The following is a 24499-nucleotide window of genomic DNA, read 5'->3' on the forward strand; positions in this document are numbered from 1 at the left end:
GGTGCCAAGGCGCTCGGTTCACGCCGCGTGCGCATCACAGTTCACGAGCATCAGCTCCTAGTGACCCCCAACACCCACAGCTGGACTTCCTACCACTCCCCCCGTGCAGAGGAGGAAACAGGAGTGCAGGCAGGTGCATGGAAAGGGGAGCCCTCGCAGAGACGTGCAAATGCTGCCACTCCCAGCCAGGTGCAGCCAAACGAAGCCAGGACCAAAGTGCTCTCTGAGTGGGTGAGAGGCTGCCAGAGCCGCTGCTCTCGGAGGCTGGCCAGGCACAAGGGCACTCAGGAAGGGCCATCAATCACGCTGCCGCCCTCCAGAGCCCCCACCTGCTCCATCTGTATCCCACCGACACCCCGCCTTGGTCCTCCCACCCTCCCTCCTGGCCCGCCAGCTACCCACCCAGCTGGAAAGGAGCTGATAAGATGCCCCACTTTTCCCTCTGGCTACTGTGCTGCTCAGCAAGGAGAGCAGGGTGCCTCCCACACCCTTGCTGGTGACTAAGCAGACTGTCCCTTTAGCCATGGCCCCAAGGCTTGGTCCCTCTACCCCAGGCCAACCCCTCTGGGTCCAGGCAGCAAGGACGCCCTTCTCCTCTGGGCTGCTATGACATCTGCCAACCCAGCTTGGCTTGTCTTAGCTCCATGTCTCCCCAGATGGACTCACAGACCTCGTTGCCACCCCCCATCCTAGAGGCCCAAGGGAAAGGAGCAAATTCAGCAGAAGAAACCCAAAGGTGACCCAAGCTCCTGCTGCTCCAAGTTGTAACTCCTATCTTTGTGTGACCGGTCGCCTGCGTACCGAGACAGGAACACCCGTGTGGTTGCACAGTTCTGCAAACATCAGTAGGGAGACACACAGAGTGAGGCCACTGCCAGAATTACAACCCAGATCACAAACAAGCAGGCCCAGAGCAGCCAGGAGCCGCCTCTCCCCGGGTCCCGAAAGCCTAGTCGCTTAGCCAGTTCAGCATGGGCACCGCCATGTCCCAGAGTCCTTTGACGACCCCACTCCCTGCCCAGCACTGGGTCAAACACGACAACCACAAGCCCAAGGTGAAAGGGAGGACACTGGAGATGCTTCCGGGGTGCCTGACACTGTGCAGGCGGGAGGGGTCCGGCACAGCAGTTTCCTGTGAGTAGAAGGTCCCCAAACCTTGCTCCAAGAAAGGCTCCTTGCTGTGATGCTCAGCAAGCAGGTGAGCAAGGGCTGGTTCGCCCCACTCACCTTTGTCCCATGAACCACCTGCACACCGGCTGGACCTGACCGCCCCTTGACACCCTGCTCCTGACCTTGGCCAGACAACCACTGCTGGGAGAAGAGCGGCCACCCTCCTCCCTCCTCTGGAGGGGACAGAGCAGCAGTCTCCCCGACTCATCACAATAAACTGCCAAGCCAGCAGGAGCCACCACAGGAAGCTGAGCCTGGGGCTCAGGGGCCTCTGCCCCCACCCTTCCTTCAGCGAGCTCCCTGCCTGCTCCTGTCGGTGGACAGTGTGGGCGGGAGGCAGAGGAAGGAAAGCAGTGTCAGGGGCCTCCGCCTTCCTGGAAGGGCAGCCCGGCGCGATTCCAGCCAGGCTCTCTCTTCCCGGCCGCTAATGGGTCTCGGAGCTGTGAGGCAGCTCAGCGCGGCGCCCCCGACACAGCAGGTCAGGGTTTCAGGGGAACAGGAGTCCACTCAGCCGACACACTGGGCTACCGTGGCGCCAGCAGGCCATCTCATCCAGTCACCCGAGCCTTGCTGGAGCCAGGTGGCGCCCCCCATGCCTGGCATGACAGACCAGAGCAAAGGTGACAAGGCAACCAGGTCTCTGGCTCAGGCTGCCAGGAGCCTCCACTCACCGGCGTTGACAATGGCGTCCACCTCCAGCTTGGTGATATCACCCCGGAACAGGGAGAGCTTCTCGTTGAGATGCTTGTCCTTTTTGTACTTGGGCTCCTCCACCTTCCCGGTCAACCCTGGAACAAGCAGAGGCTGAGGTGGGGGTCACAGGAAGGCCCCCACTGCAGGGCGACCCACCAGTGCCCACAGGCCAGGGGCCTCCGTCAACTCCCTCCTCCTCCAGAGGCAGCCGCCGGGGGGACTGACGACAGCCTACACTGACTGAGCACCTGCACGCGCAGCACACACGGGCGGGAATTTTCATAGTAACGCTAGGCACCGGTCCAGTGTCATCACCCATCCCATTTTACAGATGTGGCACTCAGGCATAGGTGGGTTAAGTGACTTGCCCAGGTGACCAGGACTACAATTTGCAGGGCCTGGGCACTCACCAGCACACACCCCTGCAAGCCACTCCGCCACAGCTACAAATCCTAGCTCCACCGCCACGTGACGGCAGGTCTGGGCTCAGCCTCCCAACAATGCAATGAGGTAAAAACCAAACCCCCCTCAGGCTGTGTTAATAATTAAATGAGGGGACGCTCGCAAGGTACCCTGTCCACAGCAAGCGCGCATAAGTGCTGCTGCCGTTCCTCTTGGCCTTGTCCGTACAATTCTCCCCAAAATGGATCTGAAGCGGCTGCCTGCCCAGTGGCCTGCAGGGCCTCCCCAGCGGGCCTACCTTTCGCCGTGTCTTTCCAGGTCGGGACCTTCTTCAGCCTGATGAAGTCCTGGCAGAAGTAATGTTCCTCCCGCTGCTTGTCACTCAGGCCCTTCAGAAACGCTGCAGGGGCGAGTGGGGTGGGCAGGAAGGAGAGTCAAGGCAGGCAAGGAGGGGCGCAGTCCTGGGGGCTGCCCCACCCCCCACTGGTCTCAGGACTCTCACCATGTCCAAGGATGAACACCAGCCCTAGGAGTCCATTCTTCCCACAGGCTCCAGGGGAGGGGGCCTGGAGGGAGGGGCCTCACCACCTGGGGTGTTAGAGTCTGGAGGCTGGAACATCTTGCCCTCTTTGTTCAGGAGAGGAAACTGAGGCCCAGGGAGGCAGAGGACGGCTCCCAGGCACCACAGATCTGAGTTCAGGAATCAACTCTGCCACCTCCCAGCTGCACCCACAGCTCTAGGTCCCTAACTTCTTCGTCTAGCAGGGGTGGGGAACTCTGGCCCGTGAAATCAATACCAGCTAACGTTACACGCCTCACCAAATTAGCCTGACCAAACATAGCAGGCTAATTTTTGAGTTAATTTTGTATGGCCTGTGAATGATGTTATAAATACCCAAATGGCCCTTGGCAGAAAAAAGGTTCCCCACCCCTGATTTATAGGATGGGGATTAAGACACCTCTTGCAGAATAATTTCAAGCTCACACATGCTAAGGCCAACCAAGCAGATTGCTGACAGTGAATCAATTACATTATCAATCAGTTACATCATCAGTCGATTACATTATCAGTTCATTACATGATCAGTCAGTTACATGATCCATCAATTACATCACCAATGGGTTACATTACCAATCAGTTACATGATCAATCAGACATCATCACTGTCATTACGTGCAGACTCGGGACACGGAACCCAGACAAGCTTCCTCCTCAGAGAGCCACAGCACCGAGCAGCTCTGCTGTCTGTTCACATCTCCCCAGCATCGGCCCAGGGCTTCCCGCTGACAGATGCCCACTGGGGCCTCTCCTGGTGGTGTGGTGCGAACCAAGGAAGCAGCTGGAACTGGAACTGTTCCCATTTTACAGGTGAGGAAACAGGAGCTTGGGGAGGTTGGGAGGCCACCTGTGTCTGGTGAATAGGAAGCCTGCCCCCGCTCCCGCCCAGGCTGGTTCCCCTGCTCTGGCCTTGGCCCTGGGCCTGGGCCTGTTTGGGCGGCAAGAGGCAGAGGAGCCCAGAGCGCCCCTCAGGGGCGGCTCTCCTGAGAGGTGATCTAGACTCGTGGCTCGAGGGCTCCCCCTGCTGGCCTGAGGCCATGTGGGTGCCCAAGTGCTCAGCGCAGCCTGGCTCCCCGGACCACACACTCCCCAGTTGGAGCAGTCCTCACTGACCACAGGACCGGGGAGACAACAAACAGCAAAGGTCACAAACAAGGGACTCAGAAAGCACCAGAAAGTGTGCAGAAGTGGGAGGGCCTTTAGAGGAAGTGGTGGGAGAGGAAGGGTTGCCTCCTGGAGTCTTCTGGGGTGATGGCTGCAAGAGGCAGGTATTCAAGAGACAGGTTGGTCCCCTGAGAGTGCCCTATTCCCTGCCAAGTCACTAGGTGCACCCAAGCCTTTGCTCCTCAAGGACACATGCACACAGAAAGGGCCAGTTCACAGTCCGGCTCAACACCGTGGCTGGATTATTACGAAAGGCTCCAAGCACCCTGAATCCACCTCCCTTGTGGCTCAAACCAGCCCTGTGCTTTCTGGCAGCCATGTCCCACCCCTTGAGGTTCTGAAGTTGACACTGGGGATATAACACCCAACAAGGTAGACATGGTCCTGGCCCTGGAGACCCTACAATCCAGCACAGGCGACAGAGGCTGACCAGGCTTTACACAAGCAACCAAGCAGTGCCAGGGAGTGCCAAGGGAGGCCAGTCTGGGGGCTGGGGCATGGTAACCAGAACCCCAGCCCAAGGGGTTCAGGAGTGGAAGGCAGTCAGGGCAGGGAAGGGGGTTCCGCCAGCAGGAACAGCACGTTCAGGGTCCTGGGTAAATGAAACTCAGGGTGTGGGGCAGGGTGGCGGGGGTTGGGGGAGCATAGGTGGACGATGCTGAGAGGAGGCAGGGCCAGCGGAGGAGCCACCAAGGCCTAAGAACAGACTTCATCCCAGGGACACCATAATCAGACTGGAAATGTTTCCACCAGATACAGACTAGGACCCACACACAGGTGCCATTTTCATTCTTTCAAAGTGGCCAAGGGTAGCCCTACCATGGATGGTCCCCAGTGTGGATGGTCCCCTCTGTCACTAGCATCCCTTGATGTTCACAGCCCATTTCCCTGCCCCCCTTCTCAAGGGGCTGCCCTCCCCACTGGGCACACGACCCCATGCACTGTCTGAGAGACAGGCCAAGGGCTCCTACTTAAATGCTCCTTTCTTTGTGTGTTAGAGGGTGGGATGGAAGTGGGGGGAAGGGCGTTGGCATTTGGAAGAAGCCGAGGTGCTTCTCCAAGCCTCAGATGTCCCCTTCTGTAAAGTGGGGGTACGGAAGGCTTGTGTGTTGAGAGGTGAACAGGCTTAATGGGGTTCCTGGCAAAGAACTTGGCTGCTGGTGGATGGTACCACCCAGCAAAGAACGGGCTGCAGGAAGGCTGGCTCCGCCCAGGCTCCGCCTCTCCCTGGCAGTTTGAATGCAGATCACTCAGCTAATAAGCATTTACTGAGGGCGAGAGACAAGGTGAGGTCCAGGGGGCCTGACCAAGCAGAGGGAAGGCCTGGACAGCTTCCTAGAGGAGGTATCCCCAACTTCTCTAGTCTGCCTCGGGAGCTGCAAATTGCTAGAGAAAATCCCACCACCAAACAGAAGGTTCCCTCTAAATGTTTTTTTAATCCTTGCCTGAGGATATGTTTATTAATTTCAGAGAGAGGGGAAGGAAGGGGGGGAGAGAGAGAGAAACATTAATGTGAAAGAGAAACATCGATTGGTCACCTCCGGCATGCACCCCAACTGGGGGATCAAACCTGCAACCCAGGTATGTGCCCGGACCGGGAATCGAACCCTCAACCTTCGGTGTATGGACGATGCTCTAACCCACTGAGCCACACCAGCCAGGGCTCCCTCTAAATTCTTTATCTTCCCCTGGTGGCATCTTCCCAGCCATTCCAGCCGCTGCTTTAGAAGTGGGTGCCTCCCCCCTCCATCTTCCCTCTCCCATGCCTCCCCCACTAGTCCTCCAGCCATCAGGTGCTGCCTCCTCCTCCCTCCTCCAGCAAGTCCCCCTCCCCACTCCTTCCCACACCTCATCCCCCCTTTCAGTCACAGGCATGGAGGTCCTTCCTCCCAGTCCAGGCCACCTGGCTCGCCTTCCAGGACTGATCCAGCAGCTCCCCCTCCGCCAGACTGTCCCATCTGCTCTCAAACACCCTCTGGTGTCCCATCTTTAAAAAAAAACCTCCCTCCACCCCACATTCCACACCCCACAGCTGTGGCCTCATTTCTCTGCCCCCCTCCTCCACTGTCTACAGGTCCTCCCCCCATGCTCCCCCCAGCCCACGGCTCTCTGGCCCCACCTCTCCATGAAAGCCAAGGTCAGACACCAGCCATGTGGCCCAGTGCAGTGGCCCTTCCTGTCCTGCCTTGCACGCTCAGCACCCCTAGCCCCTTTGTCCCCATTAGGAAGCCCCTCTCCTGGATCCCAGCTGGCTCACTGGCCCTTCTCCTCGGTCTCCTCGCTGCCTCCCCCCTTCCTTAATCCACACCTCTCCCTAGGTCTTCACAGCAATTCCACACATTCAAAAGCCTTCTTTATGCTCATGATCCCAAGGCTGTGCCGCTAGCTCCTCATCGTGTTCTGAGTGAGATGTGTCCCCACAATACCTGAGAAACCAAGCCTGCTGCTCACCCCTGCCAGGGCCAAGCCTCCATCACTGCTCCCTAGAGCCCTACAAAGCCTCCAACTCCAGACTCACTCCCCATGTCCATCCTGTCATCTGTTCCTCACACGGCAGCCCAGGGAGCTCAGGAATATGTCAGAAGCTGTCTCTGTTTAAAGCTCATTTCAAACTCCAAGTCCTTATCATGGCCAAGTAACAGGCCTGCCTCTCCCTAGCCTCCTCCTGTGCCACCCTCCCCACTGCATTTCATTCTGCCCTCACATCTCAGCCAGGCAGCCAAGCAGATCACCCTTCAGTTCTTCCAACAGCCAGGCTGTTCCCTGCCTCAGGGCCTTTGAACCTGCTGTGCCCCTGCCTGGTCTTCCTTTACAGGCCCCTCCTCCCTGCCCTCCCCCTCCCAGAGTAGCCCCTTCCTGCTGTCTATGCTTTATTCCTCACTTGACCTTGGCCACACTTGATCTGTCCTGTTTACTCTGAATTCCCACCACCTGGCACCGTGCATGGCATGTGTGAACACTGTGGGACGAATCAATGAGCAAATAAGCTGAGACCTGGAGGCTGAGGGCAAGTTTCCTAAGAGAACAGTCTTCCGGGCAGAAGTGACAGCATGTACAAAGGCCCTGAGGCAGGAGAGCATTTGGGTGGGGAAATGGAGAGTAATCTAGAACAGCTGGACTGGAGAACAAACGCAGCACGTCCCCCCTCCCACCCGAGCAACAGAGCCCCAAGGGATGTGCGGGCCCAGGGCCAGGCCGCTGCTGTGGTTTCCATTCCTTTCCTGCTCCTTGGTCCCACGGGTCTGGGCTCATGACCTCCCAGCATCACATTCATGGGCAAGTCACCAGCCTCTCTGAGCCTCAGTTTTCTCATCTCCAGGACAGGGATGCGGCAAGCCTTCCCTGGAGCCCAGGCTTGCTATCAAGGAGATGCTGGCTGTGAATATATTTTGTAGGCTGTAAAATGTAATATACACAGAGACAAGCACTCCTTCCTGTGAGTAAAATACGACTCAGACAGCAAATCAAACAAGACCAATTTGGGTGGGAAATTTTTTTTCAACTTGGGGCATAGCAAGTGGAGGAGCTTTTTTAAGTTATTTGGGTACCCATATTTGTCATCTTGCACAACTGTGACCAAATATATCCCCTTCCGAGGCCTTGGGATGCCCAAGTGCACGGACTCCCAGCCAGCTGGACCCGGGGCCAGAAAGTGAGTGTATCTGCTGTGACACTGGAGCGACTAGTCAGCTAGGACCCAGGCCGGTCCCACAGGACTCCCATGAGCTGAGACCCTCTGGCTGGGGCAGGCCCCAGGCACCCTGTGGAATTAGTCCAGGGTGCCCAGACGTGGCTCAGGTTCCCTAGCAGACACCGTCTGGCAGATGCCACCACCCGCCTTCACAGAACCAGAGAAATCTCGCCCGGTCACGATGCAGCCCAAGGCTCTCCCTCCTGACTGTCCTCCCCAGCATCCTCGGCCCCGTGGGAGTGACCCACAGCACGCACAGCCCCCGTCTGGCAAAGTTCAAAAGACGGCTCCACTGCTCAGACACAAAGGAAGACAACCCGAGCTTCCCGCTCTGCCATCAGCGGCTGGGCGCCGACCTTGGGGACATCTGTCAGCCTGTCCTTCCAGACCATGGTCCCCAAGCACACACCTGTCGAGGCCAGCCTGGGGGGCACCACATCCTCACCTCCAGAAGGCGCAGCCTGGCTGATCCGAGGACCTACACACTGCGCTGGCCTCTGACAGAGGAAGGAGAAGACAGCGGCGGTTCTCACCAAGTGCTGTCGACGGGGCCTCAGCTTCCTGTCGCCGGGCGGCCCCCAGGCCCTCCTCACTCGCTCTGGAAGGAGAAGCAGGGCCCTTGGGCTGGACACGTGCCCCACACGTTTATAACATCTTCCGCCTCCTTCTGCCCGAAAGACAGGTGCAGACTTAAAGCATAAGTGAGTTTTATTTTTCTTAGAAAAGATGTACAACATAGGTTTTAATTTTCTTTCTTTTTTGGAGAGGCGAGAGTATTTCACGGCTCAGTGAGACAGGTGTTGTAAAAAGATGTTTGCAGTAAATTTTGATGGGGAGGCCTGACCCCAGACAAAGCTTTCAGCAGCTCCCGGGCACGAAAGCTGAGCTGGAGGAAGCAGGCTTCGCCAGAACCATAAAGCGCGGCGGGCGAGCGGGAATGCAATGATGTGTTTTAAGAAGTGTCTTTATGGCAGGCACTCTGCGAGCCAGGGTTCGGAGAGGTGAGGGCAGGTTGGCGCGAGGGAGGCTCCTCTTCCGGAGAAGGCCGGGTGGGCAGGGCTGATAACGGCTGGGCTCTGGGATCAAGGCAGCAGGGACATTAATCACCTGGGCTCACTGTCCCCCGAGTGCAGGGTCTTGTCAAAGCCCGAGGCACGAACAGCTGGCACGGAGCACGAGGCCCCTGGGCGCTTTACTGCTCTCCCCAGGCCCCTCGCCTCCGTGGCACTGGGGCATGCCAAGACAGCTTCCCTAGAAGACAGTTGGGAGAAGGCCACCCCCAATTCCCAGGTGTGCCCGGAAATGTTCCCAGTTCAGCAGCTGAGTCAGATAAATCATCCACTCTGCGTGAAATGCCACAGGGGTTGAAACAAGTCCTCACCCCTGCCCAGTGCTCACTGAGGCTGGAACACGAGTCCTATCTTGAGCCACCAGGGAGAGGAAAGATGACTCAGGACATGCAGGTCAAGCTCCAGCATCTGACACCATGGGAGAGATGAGTTTACTCAAGCTCAGTGCCTATGGCCAGAACACAGCAGAGAGGAAACAGGCCCTAGGGGGGTGCTGGGGACCCTCTGTGCACTGTGGGGCCACTGTGTACAAAACGGTTTTGATGTGATCCCAGTACAACCTACAGAACCTACAAAGCAGGTGTTGTTGGTCCTATTTCACAGATGAGGAAACTGAGGCTCGGGAGGCATGGAAGCAGGGGAGCTGGGGCTTGCCCATGTCGGATGTCACCAATGCCCGTTCTCCTATAGCACATAGCTCTGCCCCAACTGCAGGTCAGGAGGATCCTGGGCCCTCTCCTGGAGGCCAGGTCCCTCCCATGGTTGACACAGTCCCCAGATGTCCCCAGTGCCCAACCTTAAGTCCCTTCACACCCAATAGCCTTTACAGCACAACTGTTTTTACAATTTTCTGATGAAAAGGCGTTACCTGTGGGCATAATGAGGGAATTAAATTAGAAGTTAACCCTGGCCAATGTGATCAGATACTAAAGAGGTCTCCCAAAAAGACTGAATGTCTCCTACTCATGAAGATCCAGCCCGATACTGTTTACTGACCTAGAGGGAGAATGGCCCACAGAAGTGGGCAGACCGCTTGAAGGTGGAGGAAAGAAACGCCCAGTGTGCCCTGGCCGGTTTGGCTCAGCGGTTAGAGCATCGGCCTGCGGTCCCGAGAGACCCGGGTTCGGTTCCCGCTAAGGGCACGTACCTCGGTTGCAGTTTGTCCCCGGCCCTGGTTGGTTGTGTGGATGGCAGCCACTCGATGTGTCCCTTTCACATCGATGTTTCTCTCTCTCTCTCTCTTCCTCGCTCTCCCTCCCACTCTACCTGAACAAAAAATGTCCTCGGGTGAGGATAAAAAAAAAAAAAAAAAAAAAGAAACGCCCAGTGTGAGGAGGAATTTGGCCACCTGTCCAGAGGACTCACGGAGCCATGAGGCTGCGGCATCCTGCATGTGTGGCCCGGAGCAGGCATGTGACACTGCATAAAGACTGACATACTGAGCCAGCACCCAGGGAAGGGGAGCCTTGGTGGGGAGGCCCACCCTCGGCAGGGAAGCTTGCTCAGCCTGCCCAGAGCCATGGGCTCAGCTTCCAAAATCATTCAACCGGCTCCCCGGCTGGGAACACATGCTGCTGAGCAAACTTAAGACTACGATTTGGCCCTGGCCGGTTTGGCTCAGCGGTTAGAGCGTCGGCCTGCGGTCCAGAGAGACCCGGGTTCGATTTCCGCTAAGGGCATGTACCTCCGTTGCAGTTTGTCCCCGGCCCTGGTTGGGTTGTGTGGGTGGCGGCCACTCGATGTGTCCCTTTAACGTCGATGTTTTTCTCTCTCTCTCTCTCCCTCTCTCCCTCCCTCCCTCCCTCCCACTCTATCTAAACAAAAAATGGAATACTGTCCTCAGGTGAGGATAAAAAAAAAAATTTATATAAGACTACGATTTGGCTTCCACATGGCTTTTCCATGGGGAGAGGAGGCTCTGCCCAGGCATATGAGTTTCCAGACCTCCTGCTATAATTCCCCACTTTGAATTGCACATCAGTCTTCTGATCTATACATCGGTATCTTGTGAGTTTGGTTACTGTGCACCAGTCTTTGAAAGAGGATTATCTCAGGCACAGAAAGGCATTCAGAGGCTTATATAGGTATGTCCCTGAGAGAAGGGAGAGCACATGTTCATCAAAGACGTGTACATGAATACTCAAATCAGCTTTATTCCCAACAGTTCCACACTAGAAACCCAAATGTCCATCAACAGGAGAACAGGGACACAAACTGTGGTACAGCCACACCATGGAATATTTACACAGCCATAAAAAAGAGCAAACTGTTGACACACCCAAAAATGTAAACGAATCAGATATTAAGTAAAAGGCACTGACACACTGTATGCCTCTGTTCCTATGAAGTTCAAGAAGAGACAAAATGAACAGATAGAGAAGAGTAACTAGCTTTAAAGGGTATTGACTGGACACGGTCTCAAAGGAACCTTCTGGGGTGATGGCAATGTTCTACCTATTGATCAGAGTTGGGTGGCACAGCGGGACTTACATACAAGTACTGACTGTACACTGAAGGTCTGTTCGCTTGGTGTACTTCACTGCTAACCAGAGGCAGGGTCTATTTGAGGCAGCACCACCCAGTGTAGTGGTCTTAAAAATATGCCCCTAATTCTTTGATCCTCTTCCTTTCCAAAGGTGAGGTCTAATTTCCCCCCCTTAGAATGTGGGCTGGACTCCATGACTTGATTCTAAGCCCTAGGATAAAGCAGAAGAGATGCTGTGCAACTTGAAAAAGCAGGTTGCAAAAAGGCACTGTGGCCCTGGCCAGTGTGGCTCAGTGGACAGAGCATCAGCCCGCGCACCGAGGGGTCTCGGGTTTGAGTCTCAGTCAAGGGCAAATATCTGGGTTGCAAATTCGATTCCTGGCCCCAGTAGGGGCTTGTGTGAGGGGGAACCAATCGATGTATCTCTCTCACTCACATTGATGTTTCTCACTCTCTCTGTCTCTCTCCCTCCCTCCCTTCCACTCTATCTAAAAATCGATGGAAAAAAATATCCTTGGGTGAGGATTAATAACAACAACAAAAAGGCACTGTGGCCTCCATGCTCCCTCTCTTGGATCACAAGTTCCGGGGGAAGCCAGCTGCCATGTTAATAAAGACACTCAGCCCTGGGGAGGTCCCATGGTGAAGAACTGAGACCTCCAGCCAACAGCCATTTCATGTGAGTGAGCCGCCTGGGAACAGCTCGCTCCAGGCCTAAACAAGTCCCCGGACCTCCTGAGAACCCTGAGCCAGAATCACCCAGTTAAGCCACTCCCAAGCTCCTCACCCTCAGAGACAGATGTTTTCAGTTTAAGCCACTGTTACTGGGGTAATTAATTACATAGTAATAGAAAACTAAAACACATAGAGGTCTCTGTTTCATCCCCCAACAAGCTACTATCTGACACCTGCTGGGGGCTTCACACCTGGTGCTGGGGCACCTGGAACCAGACCACCCCCCTCACATGCACCTGACTGAACACTGGAGTTCAGGTGGCCCCATCTGCCACGGTTTCTTCACAGCCTTGACCTTTACCTGCATTGTCCCATTGGATGACCACACGCTTGACTATTCCCGCCCCCTACAGTAAAAGCTCCATGAGGACAGGGCCCTTCCCTGTCTCGCTCACAGCTGAATCCCCAGCACCCAACAATGCTGGCACATAGAAAACACTGAGTAAAAATGGACTGACTGAATCAGTGGAAATCCCACCTCCAGGTAGAGACAGAGACGCCACAGTAGCCTGAGCATCCCTAGCCCGTAAGCTTCAAAAGATCTGGAAGTTTTCAGCAGCACCAAGGAATGGGCAGTGGCAGGGAGCTAGATCCTAAAAATCTAGGCAGGTTCGGATCTGGTGCCTGGGCACCTGGTCGCCCTAGCTCTTTCCTACCATCCTGGGTTACTGTTCCCGGACAGAGGAGAAGCAGGGCTCCCTGTGGGACAGTCCTCCTGCCAGGGGTGTCTGCCAGCCCCCTGCTCTCAGCCCTGGCCGGTGTTCTGGGGCCAGCGCTGAGGGCACGATAAGCACTCCTCATGCTCGGGGAGCAAAGTCAAGTGCTTTCTGCGGGCGCTTTAAGATCCCAGCGCAAGCCACGCACTTGATGACAGGGGTAAGTCATCTTGAACTCTACTTCCAATCCCGAGAGAACGCCTTCCCTATACCCCCAACCGCCGCGCGCCCAAGGCCTGCCTTCTCAGCCCCATTGGCCAAAGCCACTCCACAGGCAGGCGCAGCCAATGAGCGCTTTCCCTGCCCTTTTGAAAGGGGATCCAGCCGGGAATGGCCACAAGGGCCCTGGGAGCAGACCCTGAAGGGCAGGGGCAGCTGGAACTGGCAACATGGGCTATTTGGGGCTCTGCAAGTCAGGCTGCCTCCCTTCCTGGCTCCAGGCAGTCAGAGGGGTGGGGGAGAAGGCGTCCAGCTCTGGGACTCATGCCCATCCTTTGGGGGTGATGTCACAGTTCTCAGACACAATGCCCCATCTTTGCCCTGCTCCCAAGTTGCCCTGCCCTGTGTCCCCCAGGAATGAGGCAGAGACTGCTTACAAGTGGCAGGAGGCCAGTGATGAGGGCGAAAGGGCACCAGACCACGTGCCCAGAGAGGCAGGCCCTCAGAGGAGGAGTGTGGAGGAGGGACAGGGAAACCAGTCTTTGGGGTTATCTGATCCCACCAGGTGGGACGCCAGCCAGAGAGCTATCCCCTCAGCCCATTCCCTGCAACTGTGCCTAAAATGCCACCACCTGAGAAACCATACTATGCAAAGCACTGGGAGTTCGGGAACCTAATGTCAGCTCTGCCACAAACTCCCAAGTGACCTTGGGCTATTCGGCTCAAGTACTGGGCCTCGGTTTCCCTCCTGCACAAGGGAACAAGGTGGTAGGTCCTGGGTGATATCTGGGGGTGTCTTGTGACTCATTACAGTGGTGTAAAAGGCCACCTTCTTCACACTGACCCTGATAGGGGACAAGGACCTGGTTTGGGGTGAACTGATTTGTGGGGCTGGGAACACGGGAGGCGTGGCTGTGAATGGGGGGAGTCCATACCGGGGTTTAGGGAGCCTCAACTTCCACAGGTCTCTCAGGTGGAAGAGACTGCTGGTGGGGTGCCATCCAGCCGCGGAAGGCCCACGTGGGGCCGCCCTCGCCCCTCGTCCCCGTCCTGCTTACACTTACATTTTGCCTCCTTCCAGTCGGTGGAGGTGTTCAGGTCCACCTTCGCCGCCATGGCCAGGGGGGCCCAAGTGCGCACCCCAGCTCTCCGCCCCACCGCCGCCGCCCCCCAAGCCCCAACTCCCGCTGGGGTCCGCGCGCGGGGGCCGTAGGCGCTCAGGGACGCCGGGGGACCGCACGCACTGCCGCGGGTCCGCGTGGCACACGCTGAGGGGCCTGGCCAGGGGCGCGGGGCGCCGAACAGCTGCCCCGCCGCACGCAGCTGTGCCAGGCGGCCGGACACTCGGCTCTGCAGAGACATGAGCGGGCGGCGCGGAGCGGCTCCCCGCCCACTGGACTCTAATTACGGTGCTCGAGAGAGTCTCTCCCTTATTTACTCCGGAACCGGGTGGCGCGTGCCAGCCCGCGGCGACCTGCTCCAAGCCCGCGAGCCGCGCGGCCAGAGAAGCCCAGGCGCACCGCTGAGCACGCTGGAACTTGTAGTCCCGGCCCGGAGGGGCGGCCGCTTGTGCGCACGTGCGCGCCCCGCCGCGCCCCGCCCACTCCCCGCGACGGGCCTCGCGCCGCGCCAGCGCCCCTCCCTCTCTCATTTCGGCTCCAGCAGGGACGCGCGTCCCCTTGGCCTGTGCCTCGAGGCTGCCCCGGCTGCCGCCAACTTCCTGGTCCATGGAGCCTCCTGCCTTCGGCCGTCCACGCGGCTCCGGCCTGCCTCTGCCCCTCGGCCCGGCGCTCGGTGCCCCCTCGGAGAGCTGAGCGTGGCCCCGCGGTGCTGCCCGGGGCCCGGCTGGTCTCCCCAGGATCACCTGGGCCCCACCCCGCACCCCATCTCGCCCCCAGTCCCGGGGAGCCCCGGTCCGGTCCGGCTGGCCTTGGGGAGCTGACAAGGGACGCGAACGGGTACGTCCGGTTGGGCGACTTTCCCCAAGACTTTGAGCCGCCGCCTCTTAGCACCGGGGGCGAGCGGTTGAGCGGCTGGAACTGAATCTAGAGCAGCCGGGGCGGCGGGGTGGACAGAGTGGAATTTGAAGGTCGAAAACTTGAGTTCCAAGTGGCGTTTTCCGGTGGAAGAATCGGGATGACTGTTTTTTCTTTGTATTTGTCCTAGTGTTTTACAAAGACTATGAAGATGGATTTTTAATATACTTTTATCTCTTTCTATACTATTAATACTATTTCGTAAATATAATCGTGAATATTTTCATAACCCAGGGAGGAGCCTCGATTTCAGAGAAGGTTCCGGTACCAGCTTTGCCACCCTGGGGTACACTAGCCCCTTGCAACTTGCTTCTTGAGGTGTAAATTATAAAGACAGCATTCAGGTCTGGCTAACATCAGACCTGCCCCAGTGTGTAGGCCTCTGGTGCTGAGAGTGGCAATGACCCTGGGCAGGGCCGTGGGGAGGATCAAGGAATCTGCCTGTGGATGCAGCTGGCACCACCGCCATGCCCAAGAGAGGCATAGTGGCATACATGCCCTCAGGGAGGTGGGTGGTGATTAGCCCTGGGAGTGAAGGCAGAGAGGAGAGATCAAAAGTCAGGGACCAGCCCTGGGTGGTTTGGCTTAGCAGTAGAGCATCGGCTTGAGGACCAATGGGTTGCAGGTTCAATTCCAGCCAAGAGCAGGTACCTCGCTTGTGGTTCGTCCCAGCCCTGGTCGGGGTCATGTGGGAGGCAACCAGTCGATGTGTCCCTCTCATATCAATGTTTCTCTCTCTCTCCCTCCCACGCTATCTGCAGATAAATAGAAAAATATCCTCGGGTGAGGATTAAAAAAAAAAGTCAGAGACCAGAAAGGAAGGTCCAAGGGCCCCAAACATTCCGGGACCACCAGTAAGGCCTGTGCCCTCTCCCAGAAAGGTCAGTGAGATGAGTTCAGGATGTGGTAGTCAGGCCTCCAAGGTCACCTCTCCACTGGCCATTTCTCTAATAACTCAAGAAGAGCCTTGCCAACTGCAGCCAATACAGCAACCATTCATGGGCACTAGGCACCAGCCAGCACAGAGCTAAGCGCTCTGTCCATTCACTCTATTGACCTGTATGTGCTCTGACTGTCCTTCTGTAGAAGTCTGACATGGGTCTCACTGGGCTAAACTCAGGGTGTCAGCAGGGCTGTGTTCCTTTCTGGAAACTCTTCTTTGCCTTTTCCAACGTCCAGAGACCACCCACATTCCTTGGCTTGTAGCCCACTTCTTCCAGCTTCAAAGCAGGCAGTAGTGTACCTCTGACCATTCTCCCACGGTGGCCTCTCCCTCTGCCTCTCTTCTGCTTACCTGTTTCATTTCCAAGGACCCTTGTGACTACATGGGGCCCACCAAGATAATCCATGACAATCTTCTATTGAAAGTCTGCCAAATTCCATCTGCAACCTTACTTCCTCTTTGCCATGGAGTATAACATTCACAGGCTCCAGAAATTAGGATGTGGGCATCTTGGGGGGGCCATTTTTCTGTCTTCTGCACCCTTCCCAGCAAGGTGTGTGGAGGAGGACACAGCAAGACACAGGGGCCAGCTGTAGAGTCTGAGCTGACTTCTGCACTGAGTCTGAAATCCATGTCCCCCACAGCCAGGCCACTGATGCCAGGACACCCTGGGCATCTGTACCAGCCCCTTTCCTTTTGCTGGGGCTCAGCTCTGTTCTCACATGGCAGTTAGGACGGAGAAGGTCACAGCTCACAACCCTCCATCGTTTGGTCTAAGAGAGGCCTGAAGCCCTGGCTAGGTAGCTCAGAGCATCATCCCAGTATGTCAAGGTTGTGGGTTCAGTCTCTGGTCTGGGCACATACAAGAATCGACCAATGAATGCATGAATTAATTAAATGACAAATCAGTGTCTCTCCCCTCCCCCATCTCCTCCCTCCTCCTTTCTCTCTAAAATCCATTTAAAATTAAAAAAAAAACAAACATGGATCAGGACTTGGTTTGTGATTTCAGTTAAGAGAGGCCTGGCCACACACCCAAGTGAATGTGGGCAGAAGCATGATTCTCACTGGGCCAGGCAGGACTTCATAGAGTTTCAGGTGGACCTTGTGGAAAAGGTAAAATTTTGCCATGTACCAAAGGTGTGTGTGTGGGGAGCTGCATTATTCCAGGCTGAGGGACTCACAGACACACAGGCATGCAAGTCTGGAATGCCAACTCTTCCTATGGGAATGTAGCACCAGGCGTTGTCAGTTGAGTTTTTATGTTGGAGAGGGAGAGGCTTTTGTGCAGAGAAAAACTACCTACTGCTTCTTGTGTTTAAATTAATACTGTTTATTAAACTTATAAATTTCGAAAAGAACAAGTTTTTCTTAAACATTCAAGTGCAACTTGCAAATCTAGTTTTTTATTTATAAATCTACTAATTTTTGTATAAAAATAAGAACAACTACTTTCACTTATTCTTTGATAAATATTTAATTAACTCAGAGGTTCAACAGATTAAATTCTAAAAATGAATGCCAATTACAAACCTAGGTAATTAAATTCCTAATAGATTTAAACTACATTTTCCAGAGTTGAAATAGCTCTTCCACTCGAACACCTCAAACTTTCAACAGAAGAGACACATCTAAGAAGCATTTTAAAATTTTTTTTCTTTACAAATAGAGAGAGGGTAGGGGTCTGAGGGTTCCTTCCCAAGCCAAGCATATATTTTTTTCTAATCAGTTAAGCAATTCTTTCTTTTTTTACAGAGAGTGTAAGGGAGGGAGAGAGAGAGAAAAGATCGATGTGAGACAGACACATCGATTGGCTGCCTCCTGAACAACCCCAACAGGAGCTGGGCATCGAACCTGCAACCCAAATACATGCCCTTGACTGGGAATTGAATCCACAACCCATCGTTCTGTGGGCCAACGCTATAACCGCTAAGCCAAACCAGCCAGGGCAGTTAAGCAATTCCTATACCCTAATAGATTAAATTTATAAATATGGTAAATCAGTTATTTTAAATATTCAAATGCTGTTTATGAATTTAGGTCCTTTTATATTGTCTAAGTTATCGCAGTATAATAAACCTCTGAAAACTTACTGGCTTAAAATAACAACCAAAATGCTGAGTCAGCAGCTTGGGCTGGGCTAAGCTGAAAGATTCATCTGTTGCTTGTGCCTGCATTACTCCTGTGACCAAAGTCATCTGACAGCCCAGCTGGGGCCGGAGCCCAGGATGGCCTCACTCACATGACTGGAAGCTGATGCTGGCTATCAGCAAGGCCCCTCAGGTCTGCTCTATGTGGCCTCTCATCCTCCAGTGGGCTAGGCTGGGCATCTTCATGGCATCATCGTCTCCAGGACCTGCTCCAAGAGGGTGACACCAGAGGCTACAAATGCCCCTTGAGGCCTGATTCTAAAGGCACACTATGTTACCTCCATTCCATCCAGTTGGTCAGTGCAAGTTGCAAGGCCAGCCCATATTTTTTTTCTTTATTGATTTGAGAGAAAGAAAGGGAGAGAGAGATAGAAACATCGATAAGAGAGAACATTAACTGGCCACCTCCTGCATACCCCCCACTGGGGATTTGGTCCACAACCTGGGCATGTGCCCTGACGGGGAATTGAACAGGCGACCTCTTAGTGCATGGGTCAGTGCTCAACCACTGAGCCACGCTGGCCAAGCTAGACTCCACTTCTTAATGGGAGGAGCAGCCAAATCCCATTGCAAAGGCTGGGCATCCAGGGACAGGAGGAAGTATTACAGCCATCCTTGCAGGCAGCCTACCACTCTTACTCTCTAATTAAAATCACAAACCCAACAAGGCAGATTGACTCAAGTGTTTCAAAACCTTAAATAGTCCGGCCGGTGTGGCTCAGTGGTTGAACGTTGACCCAGGCACCAAGAGGTCACCTGTTCGATTCCTAGTCAGGGCACATGCCCAGGTTGTGGGCCTGATCCCCAGTGGGGGGCATGCAGGAGGCGGCCAGTCAATGTTCTCTCTCATCGATGTTTCTATCTCTCTCCTTCTCCCTTCCTTCCTCTCTAAGGAATCAATAAAGAAAAAAAAACAAGCTTAAATAAACACTCAGATAAGAGCACAATGATCATAAACTGTATTCCTAAACTGGTACCAAGGTTCTGGGTTGGCTTTGCCGGTTTCCATAACTTTCAGGGTTGCAAAGCCACCCAGAGGAGCAGATTCACCATCTCAGCAGGGCTGAAGGTACAGTGAGATTCGAGACCACAGTGCAGTGAGGGTCTCCTGCTACCGGTCTGAGATTTACGATGAGTGCAGGACCCAGAAAAGTTCTGCCAGATTTAAAGGGACCCGCCACACACACACTCCTCTCCCCAGGGGCTTAATTTTATTTTATTACTATTATTAGAGCTGTTTCATTTTTTAATTTTTTTTTCTTCATTAATTTAAGAGAGGGAGAGAAAGATAGAAACATTGATGAGAGAGAACATCGATTGGCTACCTCCTGCATGCCCCCCACTGGGGATTTGGCCCACAACCTGGGCATGTGCCTTGACCGGGAATCAAACTGGCAACCTCTTGGTGCATGGTTTTACGCTCAACCACTGAGCCACATTGACCGGGCTATTATTTTTTTAAATCCTCACCGGAGGATATGTGTTTTTATTTTAAAGAGAAGAAGAGAGAAAAACATAGACGTGAGAAATAAACAGCAATTGGTTGCCTTGTACCCACTCCAATCGGCCTAAACCCACAACCTGGGTATGTGGCCTGACCAGGAATCGAACCCCCAACCTATTGGTATATGGACTACATTCCAACCAACTGAGCCACCCGGCCAGGGCTCCATAGGGGCCTTACTCTTAAAGTCCAATGTGTTATTGTTTCCTGAGAGTCTTCCAAGTCCCTGTTTTACTTGCCACATTTCTTTTCTTCTGCCTCATTCGAGTAGGTGAGCCCCCGCACCTCCCGGGTCCCCCTAACATCTTAGCTGTATGATTCCAATTTTGCAGGTTATAATGTTCTCTTTATATTTTACTGGACCACCTGGCAGTGTTTCGTTTTACTGTTTCATTGGCCAATATTATATAGTCATTACCTTGAGAGGTGTGAAAGGGAAGAAGGGATTATGAGGTATTAAATGTCCAGAGCATGTAGCCATATATCATGGACCTCAGGCAGAGGCCACTCCCAAACACACCCGATTCCGCTATTAAAGTAACAAAGTCAGTGGTCTGGACAGAGGGCCACTCTGTCTTTCCCAGGAGAGGGCCTCAGAGGCCCTGAGCTGCTGGGGGAGGGCATCAGCTGCCCCTCTTCTGACTTCGGAGAAGGCCTGGGACAGAGGAGAATGCTCGGGGACATTTGGCTTAAAGTGTATAAAAACCTCAAATATGCCATGACCAGTTTGGCTCAGTGGTTAGAGTGTCGGCCCACGGACCAAAGGGTCTCAGGTTTGATTCCAAGTCAAAGGCATGTACCTGGGTTGAAGGTTCGATCCCTAGCCCCGGTCAGGGCATGTGCAGGAGGCAGTCAATCCATGTGTTTCTCTTGCATTGATGTTTCTCTCCTCCTTCTCTCTCTCTCTCTCTCTCTCTCTCTCCCCCTCTCTCCCTTCCACCCTATCTAAAAATCAGTGGAGAAATATCCTTGGGTGAGGGATTAACAATAAATAAATAAATAACCTCAAATACTAATGTTCATTGTAATGAATTTTATCAACATAATAAAAAGCGAAAGCCCTGATGACTTCCAGCCAAGATAGCGGCATAGCCCTGGCCGGTTTCGCTCAGCAGTTAGAGCATCGGCCTGTGGCCGGCAGACAGGTCAGATCTGGGACTCCAGCAACCTGGCTCACACTATTCACCCCGCCCTGGTGATTCCCTGAGGCCCTGCCCCACCCAACTTTCAGGCCCACCCAAGCTGTTTCCAGTGGCTTTACCATAGTATTGGCCTGTCTTGGCTCCTGCTTCAGATTTTCCTAAATTCTCTCAAACGAGCAGCACCTGGCCTCAGCGAGCCCCAAACCTCTAACTAACTGGCCCCAGGCCTGGCACTAGAAGCAACCAGCCTTGGTTCACAGCTTGGCTTTGCCTGGGCACCTCTAAGAACAGATCTTCAAAATCACTTAGTTACTTACAAAGGAGCTCTCATAAGACTGTCAGCCGATTTCTCAAAAGAAGCTTTGCAGGCCAGAAGGGAATGGCAAGAAATATTCAGAGTGATGAAAAGCAAGGGCCTACAACCAAGATTATCCTGCAAAGCTATCATTTAGTATTGATGGACATATAAAGAGTTTCTCAGACAAAAAAGAAAGCTAAAGGAGCCCGGCCAGTGTGGCTCAGTGACTGGGCATCAACCCATGCACCAAGAGGCTGCTGGTTCGATTCCCAGTCAGGGCACATGCCCAGGTTGTGGGCCCAATCCCCAGTTGGGGGCATGCAGGAGGCGGCCAGTCAGTGTATTCTTTCATCAGTATTCTCTTTCATCGATGTTTCTGTCTCTCCCTCTCCCTTCCTCTCTTTATAAATATCAATAAAAAAAAAAAAAAAGAAAGAAAGAAAGCTAAAGGAGTTCATCACCACCTAACCAGTACTATATGAAATGTTGATAGGTCTTCTTGAAGAAGAAGAAGAACTGCCTTGGCTAGTTTGGCTCAGCGGTCAAAGCGTCAGCCTGCGGTCCAGAGACCCCCATTTGGTTCCTGCTAAGGGCACACACCTCAGTTGCAGTTTGTCCCCGGCCCCTGTTGGGGTTGTGTGGGTGGCAGCTAGTTGATGTGTCTCTCTCACACTGATGTTTCTCTCTCTCTCTCCCTCCTTTTTCCCCTCCCACACTATCTGAATATGAATGCAAAAATGTCCTCGGGCAAGAATAAAAAAAAAAAAAGAGGGCGGCAGAGGCAAACTCGGTCCTCGCCTCCTCTCACAACCACATCAGAATTACAACTAAACTACAAAACAACCGCCCTTCCGAACTGTTTGACATCGAGATGAATGGAAGTCCTACAACTATGGAATTAAAGAAGAAACCACAATGCGACGGGTAGGAGGGGCGGAGGCAGACAGGCTGGTCCCACACCCACGTGTGGTGGATAAAAATCAGGAGGACATCTCAGCTGTGAGTGTCCTCCCTGAGGAGCGAGGGGTGCCCGTCCCACACCAGGCACCCAGTTCAGGGTTCCAGTGCCAGGGCGAGAATTCCCCATAATTTCTGGCTATAAAACCAGTGGGAACTGAGGCTGAGGGAGGCTGAGCGTTCTGGAGTCCCAGGCAGTTCCTTTTTCTTGTTTGTTTGTTTGTGTGTGCTACGTGTCCTTAGTGGGAACTGAACCCGGGACTCTCTGGTCCGCAGGCCGATGCTCAACCGCTGAGCCAAACTGGCCAGGGCTCAAGCAGTTCTTTGTAAAGGGTCCTTGCATGGACTTACTTGGACCCACTCCCTCCAGGCTCCAGCATGGGGGAGGCAGCTTGAAACATGTGGGGAAGATCTGAGCTGTTTGGCAATGGGGCTCGTTTGGCATTGGGGTGAGAGCTGGAGAGGCAGCTTTCTCCGGACAGATGTGCTGGTGGAGGCTATTGTTCCTTTGGTGAAGATAAAAAAAATAAGAACAAAAATATGAACAATAAAATGGCAATAAGTACATATCTATCAACAATTGGATCTACAAACAAAATGAGCAAGCAAAACAGAAACAGACTTACAGATACAGAGAACTTTTTGTTGGTTGCCAGATGGGGGGTGTTGAGGTGATGGGTGAAAATGGTGAAGGAATTAAGAAGTACAAATTGGTTGTTAGACTGATGAACCTCAAAGAGAAGGGCAGAGGAGATAAACCAAAGAACATGTGTGCATATATGCGTAACCAATGAACACAGACAATAGTGTAGGGGAGGCAGGAGCAGGGAGGAGGGGGTCAATGGGGGACATCTGTAATACATTCAACAATAAAGATAAATTTAAAAAGAAAAAAAAGCAGAAGCCCTCAACAAGGGCTGCATTGTGCCCCCTCAACCCTGGCCAAATTCATATGTTGAAGTCCCAACCCTCAGTACCTCAGAATGGGATTGTATTTGGAGATAGGGCCTTTAAAGAGGCGATGAGCCCAGCCAGTGTGGCTTAGTGGATTGAGTGTAGTCCCATGGACTGAGCAGTCCCAGTTTGATTCCCAGGCAGGGCACAGTAGCGGGTGTGCAGAAGGCAGCCAATCAACGTTTCTCTCTCATCCTCATCGATGTTTCTATCTCTCTCCCTCTCCCTGCTTCTGAAATCAATAAAAACATACTTTTGAAAAAGAAGGCCAGAGAGGCTCCCTGGGAGACACCGAGGGACCCACGGAGGGTATAGAAAGGTGATCAGTTCCATTTGCTCATTCACCAAACACTTATAAGCATGGACTGTGTCCCAGGCCCTGGCTGCACATGGCAATGAACAAATCGCAGGCCCTGCCCTGGTGGAAGCAGAGTTTAATGTGGGAGACACACGGTCCACAAGTGAACAACTACAAGTCATTTCAGGCTGCGCTGAAAGCTGCCCAGAGAATGAGTTCAAAGAGCAGGAAAAGGCTGAGTGGCTGACACAAGTGGAGGCAGAAGGAAAAGGGGGAGAAGCAGAAAGGGAGACAGGACCTCGTGCCACATGGGAAGTGGGCTCCATACACCGGGGAGATCTCAGGAGGGTGCTGATCAAGGTCGTGGCTGAGTTGATTTTTATTATTATTTTATTTATTTATTTATTTATCCTCAACTGAGGACATCTTCCCAGTTTTGTTCAGATAGAATGGGAGGGAGGGAGAGGAACGGAGACAAAGAAACATCGATGTGAATAGGACACATCGAGTGCCTCCCGTAGGACCCCAACCAGGGCAGGTACAAATCGCAACTGAGGTACATGCCCTTGACTGGAATTGAAACTGTGACTCATTGGTCCACAGGCCGACACTCTAACTGCTGAGCCAAACCAGCCAGGGCCTGAGCTGATTTTTAAAAGGTGCCTCTTAATAGCTAAGAAGACATCAGTACCCTGGCCAGTTGCTCAGTCGTTAGAACATCAGCCTACGGACCACAGGCTTGATTCCCAGTCAAAGGCATGTACCTCAGTTTCGGGTTCAATCCCCAGCCCTGGTCAGGGTTGTGTGGGAAGCAACCAATCAATGTGTCTCTCTCACATTGATGTTTCTCTCTCTCGCCCTTCCTCCCTCCCACTTTATCTAAAAAAAAATCAATGGAGCCCTGGCTGTTGCTCAATGGTTAGAGCATCGGCTCTTGGACTGAAGGATCACGGGTTCAATTCCCGGTCAAGGGCACAAACCTGGATTATGGGTTTGATCCCTGGCCCCAGTCAGAGTCATGCTGGAGGCAACCAGTCGATGTGTTTCTCTCACATTGATGTTTCTCTCTCTCTCCCTTCCTTACACGCCATCTAAAAAAAATCAATGGAAAAAATATCCTTGAGTGAGGATTAAAAAAGAAGACATGCTGGGCCAGTGTGGCTTGGTGGTTGAGCAGTGACCCATGCACCAAGAGGTGTCCAGTTCAATTCCCAGTCAGGTCACATGCCCGGGTTGCGGGCTGATCCCCAGTGGAGGGCATGCAGGAGGCAGCGGATTGATATTCTTGCTCATCGATGTTTCTCTCTCTCTCCCCCTCCCTCTTCCTTTCTCTCTAAAATCAATAAAGAAAAATATTTTAAAAAGAAAGAAGA

The 24499-nt window shown here is 53.6% G+C and overlaps 1 protein-coding gene across 2 annotated transcripts in view; it reads right to left on the bottom strand.

The window, feature by feature from the left end:
• The window catches only part of MACROD1 (mono-ADP ribosylhydrolase 1), a 140385-nt gene extending 126050 nt beyond the window's left edge, over positions 1-14335 (bottom strand). For both annotated transcript variants that reach the window (XM_036259498.1, XM_036259499.1), the window contains exons 1-3: positions 13909-14335; positions 2564-2665; positions 1842-1958 (exon numbers count right to left, since the gene is read on the bottom strand). In XM_036259498.1, coding sequence (XP_036115391.1) covers positions 1842-1958; positions 2564-2665; positions 13909-14206 — 517 coding nt within the window. In that variant the 5' untranslated portion in view covers positions 14207-14335. The remainder of the gene's footprint in view (positions 1-1841; positions 1959-2563; positions 2666-13908) is intronic.
• Positions 14336-24499: the final 10164 nt, after the last annotated feature.

This window comes from Molossus molossus, unplaced genomic scaffold (genome assembly GCF_014108415.1).
Source record: "Molossus molossus isolate mMolMol1 unplaced genomic scaffold, mMolMol1.p scaffold_m16_p_13, whole genome shotgun sequence".
NCBI lineage: Eukaryota > Metazoa > Chordata > Mammalia > Chiroptera > Molossidae > Molossus > Molossus molossus.